Source organism: Tamandua tetradactyla, chromosome 2 (genome assembly GCF_023851605.1).
Source record: "Tamandua tetradactyla isolate mTamTet1 chromosome 2, mTamTet1.pri, whole genome shotgun sequence".
NCBI classification, from domain to species: domain Eukaryota; kingdom Metazoa; phylum Chordata; class Mammalia; order Pilosa; family Myrmecophagidae; genus Tamandua; species Tamandua tetradactyla.
The window spans coordinates 144,486,689-144,496,774 of NC_135328.1; the positions used below are offsets into that span (position 1 = coordinate 144,486,689).

Consider the following 10,086-nt stretch of genomic DNA (forward strand, 5'->3'; position numbering starts at 1 on the left):
TCATTTCGGTTATGTGAGATAATGTGTATGAAAGTGCTTTGGAAATTATGACATTTTATACAAATTTGAAATAAGAGTACTATTAATGATTTATGCAACAATATACATATTATACTGTCTTAGAGCCTTTCTGAAACTATATCCTGGGATCGGTCTCACCATAAACTGAGCATAATAATGGAAAGATGGAAAATCATTTTTAAATGCTTTGAAATTTAGGATAGCTCTCAACAATGATTAAATCAGTATCTACATGAATAGCATAAAATAACAGAAACATTCGGAGAACTGAAGCTATGTAATAAAAGAGAATTATACCTTTGTAAACATAATGAACATAAGTGTTTGGTGCTTTCTACAAATTTGTTCCCACAAATAAATCCTTATTTTCTGAAGGAACCCCAATGACCCTGGCTACAAAACTATAACCACTCTCTTATTTCATTACTACTAAATTAGAGATTAAAACACTTCACATTAAGCCAGGGCCATTTTTTGTTTGTTTAAATAAAAGTAAATTTCCTCTGTATGCCTTATATCTTGAAGTTACTCACTATAAATTTATATAAATTAGACATAATGACAATTAAATAAGAATTTCAAGCCTTATTCATCCCGTGGGAGTATACTGACGTCTTTCCGAGAGCTTTGTGATTGCTCAGCCCTAAATATAAGCCCTATAAAATGATGGGCTTTGAAATGCTGGTCAGGGTAGAGTGAAGAGCAGAAGCCGGCAATAAGACCCAACCCTTAGCCGGTTCCACGTTCTTGTTCAATCCTGAGGGCAGAGAGCTGGAGCATTTCCCCCTCTCATAGAACTTCAGCACCTAGACAGCTCCTTTGGAAAAGAAAGCTCCCACACAGCATTACTTAGGTAAGTGAAAACTTCACCTTTTCTTCCCCTGCCTCTGTAACTTTTCTCAGGATATATTGCATTTTCCTTTGTCTTGAAAAGAATATTACAGTGTTCCTCCTTTGCAACTGAAAAACACAAAAGTATCTCAAGTCACTCAGTAAGTATAGAAAGCTCTCAACTTCCTCACATGACTAGGTTTTCTGGAAGCTGCTTACCTTGCCTATGCTTTCACCACATTATTTTTTAATGCATGCAACTGGGTTTTATTTGCTTGTGTATGGATTTTTGACTGAAGGGTTCATTAGGTATAGTTGGTTGTAAGTTTTCAGCTTAATTTTTTAAGTGCTGTGCTTTCTAGTTCATATGTTGGTTGATTGAATGAACTTAGGCAGCATTTATTTTCCTCTTTGTTTTATGTCACAAGAGAATCACAACTTAAACTCCTAAGTTTCTATCTAAAAACTATTTAGAGATGAAATGTTTAAATGGGTTAAATGCAAAAAAAAGAGAAGCTTTGTTTTTAATTTTATTTTATTGCAAACCTATTTTAGTGGTAATATGGGATTCAAAGATAATTTTTGTATTAATTGAGTTAAATTGTTCAAGGTCAGACCTAAGGAAATAAATTCAATATTACCTACTAATTAAAAAGAAAATAAATAGATACACAAAATCTTTGTATGCCATTATGTACATCTATGTTTAACAGAGTGAATAACAGACAATACTGCAGCTTTATGTCAGGCAGACACTAAAAAGCTAAAAGTATAAGAAAGATTCTGTTCCTTGAAACTGTTTACCTTGCCAGAAAAGATACTTAACTTGGATGTGGCAACTGTTAAAAGTAAATTGTCCCTGGAGATATTTCAAGCCCTCCAAATATTTGGCATTAAATATAAGGTACTTGGGCCAACTATGTACCTGGTGAGAGACAGGCCACAGATGAAAACAATCTCAATTTTTATTCAAGCACACTTCAGAGAAAGAATCTTCTGGGTTTAAATGGCAATCCTATCACAAAATAAAAATTATTTTTTTCCAAACTCTGCAAGGGCCTTCAGAAATTACTGCTAGACATTCAGAATTTCCTTGCCGATAGCACCTGTGGCTACAAAGCTTACATGACTCTCTCCCTTTAGAGGCACAGAGATGGAAGTCAGAAGTAAGTCCTGGCTGCTTGTGCTGCTGACACTTTTCAGTGTGCTGTTCTCACAAACGCTGGCATGGCCTCTCTTTGGATCACCCTCTGCTCTGAGGTTAGTTCTCTTTAAGTTCAGACAGTTAAACATTGCTTCTTCATCTGAGTGGAATTTTCCAATAAGCTGTTATTGACAGTTCAAGTTATAAAAAATTAGATATTATTTATTTAAATCTTTTGGCTGATGTATTGAGCAAGGTTGTTTTTCAACATTGGGTCGACCTGATTATTCTGAGTCCTGGAATTCACTCTCAGGCATTACTGACCATATCACAGTTTAGTTTTATGGGTGAAAGGGGTATTTGACTTTCCTTTCATTCAAAATAAGTTTTAGTTAAGTAATAAGCTTTTATCCAATGTCATCTTGGTTCGGTTCTTGGTAGAAAAATAGATGTTAGCTGCCAGCCTCATTTTAGTTCCTGTTTAAGATCAATTCATAGAACAGAAATATTTTATTATAACTAGTCATGATTAGTATTTGATTAGTGAAATGTATAAAATCATGTTGATAGGCAACTATATAGACAGAATCAATTTGCCAAGGTTACAATTTGTGGGATAATTGATTTATTGAGACATCCCTCCCTCTCACATTAGTAAATCCTAATGGACTTGGTTTTAACCATAATTCCTTAATTTTGATGTCTTATATCTTGCATTCTCTATTTTAAATTCATGAAACATAGCATAACTCACATTTAAAGTCTTATCTGAAATTTTTTAAATATGCTAAAGAGGTAGATAGTAAAGAAAAACTACAGTAGTAGTTTTTTTCCTTCCAGTTTACAGGCACCCCTTTTTGTCCATTCTTGATTCTCTGCTCAAAGTAGACATACGTTCAGTTGAGTGAAAAATCTCTTACCTATTAGTGTTCTCTGAAAAACCTGCTTAAATCCACCTCCTGTGTTGCTTTGATAACTAAATAGAATTGTTGTATCTGAATGGTTATATCAGTGGATGGACAATTACAAGAATGCTGAAGTGCATATTGATGGCTAACCTACAGGCCCACCAAAAGAGACACAAGTGTCCAGGAACTGGCACACTCCTTGGAGTTATCACTGATGGTGTAAATATGCCTGCATACATAATTTTAAGTGTACTGCTAGCCAAAATGTGTAGCACCCACACATAGAGCCTTAGTTCACTGCAGGCACAATTATTCTCAGTTCTTCCAGGGGAGCGTTGTGCCTGCCTTAATAAAACTGGGCAACTACATAAGACTAGAAACCAGCAGATCTCACAAAATTCACCGAATTTGACTGACAAGGCATAGATGGATGGATTCTTTTGACTTGACCAATCTAGAGAAAGGTATCAGGCCAAGGTAAATCCGTGACATCAACCTGAGAGACCTGACAGGAAAGAAACTCATACTCAGCTCTTGAGAGATGTTTGGAATAAATAATGCTAAAATAATAAAATATCAATTTTTCGCAGTTTTCGTTTTGAATATTAAGAACATTTTTTTTCGGGTTCCAATTTTGGATAAAACTTCTCTCCCTATGAAACTTTTTGATTTTTGAAAAATGAAGATATTATTAAGGGAGGGTACATTGTTCAACAGTCAGGATTGAACTAAGTAGCTCTTATATGTGATACATCCAGCTCGTACAGCATGTATGATGTCTATATTATGGGCTCATCAAAATTTTATTTATACTCTAAACCACAAAAGCCATTAAATTCAATTACAATTTCCATATTTTGTCAATGGGTGATATCCATGATTTTAAGTACTTTATTCCAAATGTTGTAAAACCATAAGCACTGTCTACTGAGAAGATTATGTATTACATTTCTGTGTTTTTTCCTACATTGGGTGACAGAATTCCATTCGAAGGAGAAAATGAACCTGATCAAGGTTCATTGAAAGCAGACACTGACATCTTACAAAATGCATTAGCTGAAAATGACACACCCTATTATGATGTATCCAGGTGAGTTTATTTTTCTTGAGTTTTATTTTACAAAATATATTTTAGAAATATACATGTTTTGCTTTGTCTGACTATGAAGCTATTTCCAATGCATAACGCTGCAGATTTCCATATACCATGGCTTCATTCAGTCTGATTTATTGCAGTTTATTCAGCTAATCATGCTTTTTATGTTGAACAAGTTATGAATTGTTATGAGTCAGGATGAAGAAACTGTTCACTTAAATTCTGTTGTACACCATTTTAAGATTACAGATTTTACCAACTCACCACTAAATATATATCACCTCAAGAATTCATGATGTTGATTCTCAGGCATGAGAATCTCATTGTAATGAAAATGTATCTGATACTTAGAGCTGTTCATTAATGGAACTACTTATCTGGAGCAGTGTTCAGATACAACCTGCATAACTAGACTGAAGATGAATTATAAAAGGTTCCTTGCTTGCATGGAAAAGTTAGACTATTTAAATCTAAGATCCTCTCTATGTTATGAGATTTTATTTTCAATTATTTTTTTCAAAAGAAACAACAAAACTTATATATTAGTAACAAAACATAATATTATGCACTTGCCCAAACCAGTATATTTTCCCTCCTTGTATGTATCTTCATTCAGGGTAGCAGAAATAAAGCACCATAAATAAATAAATGGAAATTAGTTTTTAGTATGTTCTATTTCTTACACTAATATTCCTTGGAGAACAATGACTTTTAAAGTTTCTGCCAGGGAGAATTATTACATCAACACATGCTTTTTACTTATTTATTTATTTATTTGCATGGGCAGGCACCAGGAAATGAACACACATACGTTCTAAAAAACTAATTTCTCTGCTTTTTAAAACTTTGAGGCTGAAAATAAAGACTAGTCCTTGACACAAGTAACCAGAAAATATTTTCGGTAGGTTGTTAGGAAACCTATGGATTTGAGCTTGAATGAGAAAAAGCTTTCATAATAAGCCTTTCTTTATTTAATTAATGCAAATAACATTTTAGAAAACCATTTGCAAAATAATGGCTTTCTTTTATCTTTCGTTTTAGAAATGTCCGACATGCTGATGGAGTGTTCACCAGTGATTACAGTAGACTCTTGGGTCAACTTTCTGCCAAAAAATATCTTGAGTCCCTCATTGGAAAACGAGTTAGGTAAAGAGAATTTTTTATTTTTATCAAATATATATCAGTAGTTAACCGACAAATTCTTATTTACAGTAACAATTTACTTTGTTCAAAATTGACAATTCTTCGTAATTCAGTGAAATTAAAATAATCGCATAGTCCTGAATAAAACAGGCCAGGACCATGGATTAAGGAATTAAGGCTTTCTAGCCATAATAATACTCACTGCTTCCAGACACACTTAGTTTTCTTACTCTGCAATCATTTAAAAATCTGCAATCAAATTGAACTAAGCATATTAAAAACTAAATAAGGCACAGTATAAGCTGAAGGAGATTTAAGGCCAACCATAGGACTTGATTTTACCTCCTGCTCAAATTAAGATTTGGGAGATCCTTTCTTTAAGAGACTGATAGCTGAATAATTACCTGGTACTGCTCAGGGTGGCTTAGCTTCTAAAGAAGCACTGATTTTTATAGAATTTTGCCTCCAAATAGCAGTACACAACTTCAGATGTCCTCCAATGTTTTTTTTTTTTTTAAAAAGTATTTGGTCAGTCAGTAAAGAATGTGTCTTAAGGTAGCCCCAGGAAATGTAAAATCATGTTGGCTATTCTGTGCTTCCCTGTTCTTAGGCTTAGCATTCTTTTTTTTTCAGTCATTTTGTGACTGCAGGAAATGTGGAACATTGGTGTATTTACCATTTCTTGTTAAAACTCTTACATTTCCTTTTCCTTACATTCCTTAGCAGTAATCTCTCAGAAGACCTTGCACCAATCAAACGTCACTCAGATGCAGTCTTCACTGACAACTATACCCGCCTTAGAAAACAAATGGCTGTAAAGAAATACTTGAATTCGATTCTGAATGGAAAGAGGAGGTAAAGACAAAGAGGACTTGCTTAAATGAGAGATGATGGTGGCTCTCAAAATATACTCTCCACCTAGAGAGTTATCTGAGCTACTTTGAGATTGAGCTATGCCCCCAGCCAATATGAAACAGGAATTCTCAACCATGGCTGACATTAGATTGCTCTGGAGAGCTTTTAAAATACTGATAACCGGGTCTTCCTTAAAACTAATTGCAAGGAAATCCTTTCTTGGAGCAGGGCCCTAGACATTGCTATTTTAAAAAAAGAGCTCTCCAGTTGATTCCAAAATGCCACCAGGGTTGAGAACGATAACTGTAAGAGACACCCAGTCAGAATCTAGGAACAGGTGCTAACAAAAGAGCTGATTAAGGAATGCAAATTTCAGTGAATTAGCAATTTGTTAGTGCATGGACTCTTCTTAAGTCTGCCTCTCATTATATGTGCATGTTCATAACCTTGTTTTAACAAAGTAAACTAAGAGGTATTTTCTATTTTTAGAATCTATAAAACCTAGACCTCTCTATGGTATGTAAATATTGGAGTAGGAAACCTAGGAAGTGGGACTGTTTTTCTTTTCCCATCTCATTTTGTTTACATGGTGAGCATAAAAGCAATTCTGTTTGGGAAAGGGGATCAGAAGGATGACTCTCTTTGCCCTCCAGATTATATCACTGTAAGTATAATATTAAACTCTTAAAGAGTCATATACAATAGCTAATCTCAAAGATAATCATTTTGTCCCAGTTCATTTTCCAGGGCATGGAGAACAGCATAGGTCAGACATCATTATTTCTTCAGGAGCTTTCTCATCTAAGAATCTTAACATACAATTTTCTTTTTTCTTCCCTCAGCAGTGACGGAGAATCTCCTGATTTTCCTGAAGAGTTAGAAAAATGATGAAAAAGCTCTTTGGAGTAAAGCTGCTGACAACTTCTCCATGGTAGGTATATCTGCGCATTCTCATTCTTACAGCAACCACCCAATTATTTTAGTAGGTGAGAGTCACTTGGTTAGAAACACTTTGGGATTAACTTAGTTTTCACAATGAGACATGATCTAAGAGGGACACTTGTACCTGTAGTGGACTCCAACCCAGTAAATGGCTCAAAATTATTCAGGTAATGTTCTCATTGCTTAGAAGATGAAGCTCCTAATGAGCGAACAGCTTGGTATGTGAAAGGCACTCCTACTTTACTCAAAGTTATTCCTCTCCTTCTGCTGAGATATAAAACAGAAGAGCCTGATTCACAGTAATGAGAAAAACTGGACTTCTTTTTAAGCATTAAGCCATCCTGCTTTTATTAATTTAAGGTTTCATCTCACAATTGACTGTTATCATCTAATTGAAGTACAGGGAAACACAGTTCTACCAAATTATAGCATGACTCATTATTTTGAAATGCCAAGACAGTCTGAATCTAATTGTATTCCTTGAAACATAGCAAACCTCCTGTAGCAAAAGTCAAATTTAGCTTACTTGGCCTACAAAGTGAGTGCAGGTATATCCCCAATAGCATTCATTGTATAATATTTTCAAGCACAGAAAACAAGAGTAATTTTTTCCCTCTGTGCAGTGATCAGCTTGTTATCAAATTCTCTTGCTATAAACCCGGGTATAAGACATATTTTTTTCCTAAGCTATGTTACATTAATCTTTGTTTGAGCTCATCAACATCTATTTATAATACTTGGCAAGTGCTTAAAGAAATTTCAAATCATTAAGATATCAGAGGTTGGCAACTTTTTCCCTAAAGATGTTACACAGTAAATGTTTTAGACTTTGCAGGAGGCATGGTCGCTGGTACAACTGCTCAGCTCTGCAACTGGAGCATGAAAACAACCACAGGCTATACCTGAAAATGGATGGGCATGACTGTGCTCCAATAAAACTTCATCTGCAAAATCAGGCAGTAGGCTGGATTCCAACCCCTGACTAGGTCAATGAGATTAAACTAGTCCCATGTTCAGACTGGAGGCAATACATAGTTTTACCTCATCTCCTGATGTGGATATCCAAGGTTTCCCTGAGAATCGTCAACAGTGGAGAACGTGGCTGGGAAACTATCTGCCTGCCTTTGCCCATTGCCCATGCCTATACCCATAAGAGGAATATGGGGATAGGAGTGTTGCATATGCCAATTTCTCATCATGGATAGACATTTCAGAGAAACAGGTCCCTGCTCAAAGGAAAATTAATCACATTCTTTTCTTGAAAAATATCTATCAAGAAAAGCATTCTCTTTTAAATTAAGAAATGCAATAGGCACCAAAATATAAAGGGAGATTCATCACTCTACCTTTTCTAAGTTATAAGTTCACTTATGAGTTTACATCTGCCATTTGTTTCTTTCCTTTTTTGAAGGGGTGGCTTTGATCAAATACTTTCAGCAGGAAATCCTGTGAGGCATCCATTGTAAAAATCATAAATGGATATTTATTAATTACCAATTAGTGAGCCCCTTCACAGTCCAATTCCTTTCTCACAATGAGTCCTTTGGAAGGTGTCCTCTGGGCAGCACGATGTAAGATCCTTGGTCACAGGCAAGGGGTAAAGAGAAATAGATGTTTATCACAGAGTGGATAAGTGAATGAGACTGAGATTGTGTAAATAAAAATATTTTTATGCTTAAAACACTCTATTTTTCTTTTTCAGAATTCTTGAAGGAAGACGATAAACAAAGTAATTATATTTTGAGTTCTACATAAGTAATTCAAGAAAACAACTTCAATATCAAAGCCAAATAAAATATATTGTATTGTATATGTTGTGGTTTGTTTTACTCCAATGTAATAACTGTGATGTTTACATGGTGAATATTATTTTAGAGTTCTAAAATTTGTCTTTAACTCATGAAAATCCTGTAATTTCATATGCTGTACACACTTTATAACAAAAATATATTTAATGATAAGTAAATATTAGGTTATTTCCAGTTATATGAGGTTTTGGGAAGGGTAGCAATAGAGAAAAATCAATGTGTTTATTTATAGAGTTGCGTGACCTTTCCGAAAAGTAGAGTAAATAATCAGTGCGTCTAAATTTGAATATTAAGCAAATAGAATAATGTGTTAAATAAACCTCAAAATGTCTAAGAGAATACCAAGAACAAAGATGAAAAGATATCTTCAAAAAGGATTGTCACAAAGTGTTTGTCCACATTTTTAGGCTACTTTTATTTTGAATGAGATAAAAAAAAATCTTTCAAATTTGTATCTCAAATTGCAAGAGGCTTTCTTCTGAGCTGGTATTTCATTTAAGGAGAACGGCCCCTAGTTCAGGCACGTGAAACTTCCCTTTATCTTTGTGTATTTAAAGTTATGTAGAGTGAAAACCAAATGGAACTCTCGTTTTTGAGTAATACATTTTTTTTTTTTGCATAATTACTCAGAGTAAACTTTGTGTCATCAACTTCCTTATGGTGAAAGTGCTTTGGAGACATAACTATTTTTCCAAAATTATTGTAAGAAATAATACAGAAATGATATAGAAAATAAAGACATTTGATTATCATTGCAGATACTTTATATTGTTTTGATTCTTTTAAATGATGCAGCAGTAGCTCTCGTAAACTCTTAAGTTCTGGGAAATAGTAGTTTCTGTAGTATTTGAGGTAGGAATATCTTTGTGTGTAAGAATCCTAAAACAGCAGTGATTTGAATAAGAGATGAATTCCTCTCTCACATAAGGCCAGATGTAAGATGTCAAAGCTTAGTATGATATTTCCACTCCATGAAGCCCTCAATAATCCAAGGCCTTTGTTCTCAATAGCTATGATTGCTGCTATAATTCCAATCATCGTATTTGCATTCCAGGCAGCAGGAGAGAGAAAGGGGCATCAAAAAAAAAAAAAAAAAAGGAAGCAAAGGGTACATGCTGGCTTGTTCTATATCCACAGTCATTTGGGATAGAGGATGGGAAATACAGTCTTTTTCTCAGTGGCCATCTGTCCAGGTAGAAACTTACGCTTTATTAATATCAAAACAAGAAACAATTAGATGTGAGATGAGGTGTTTGTTTTCTTTTAACTCTTAGGTCATGGATCTTAAAATCTCACCAAGAGAGAATGATAAAGAAATTGAGACTCAGATCCTCATCA

At 34.5% G+C, this 10,086-nt stretch overlaps 1 protein-coding gene across 3 annotated transcripts; it reads left to right on the plus strand.

Moving 5' to 3' along the window:
* Positions 1-686: 686 nt before the first annotated feature.
* VIP (vasoactive intestinal peptide) lies at positions 687-9,499 on the plus strand. Of its 3 annotated transcripts, none has more exons than XM_077136092.1 (7): positions 687-874; positions 1,996-2,112; positions 3,884-3,994; positions 5,042-5,146; positions 5,867-5,998; positions 6,841-6,929; positions 8,643-9,499. In XM_077136092.1, the coding sequence occupies exons 2-6, from the start codon at positions 2,006-2,008 to the stop codon at positions 6,884-6,886; spliced, it is 501 nt and encodes a 166-aa protein (XP_076992207.1). In that variant the 5' UTR covers positions 687-874; positions 1,996-2,005; the 3' UTR covers positions 6,887-6,929; positions 8,643-9,499. The 3 variants fall into 3 exon arrangements, with proteins under 3 accessions (XP_076992207.1, XP_076992209.1, XP_076992210.1); XM_077136094.1 differs by having other exon boundaries at positions 6,844-6,929; XM_077136095.1 differs by having other exon boundaries at positions 5,870-5,998.
* Positions 9,500-10,086: the final 587 nt, after the last annotated feature.

Bases quoted from the DNA above. Each gene is read 5' to 3' on its own strand.
- VIP (XM_077136092.1), top strand. From the start codon at position 2,006: ATGGAAGTCAGAAGTAAGTCCTGGCTGCTTGTGCTGCTGACACTTTTC. The intron at 2,113-3,883 runs GTTAGTTCTCTT...ATTGGGTGACAG, and splicing joins GGATCACCCTCTGCTCTGAG to AATTCCATTCGAAGGAGAAA. The intron at 5,147-5,866 runs GTAAAGAGAATT...TACATTCCTTAG, and splicing joins CTCATTGGAAAACGAGTTAG to CAGTAATCTCTCAGAAGACC.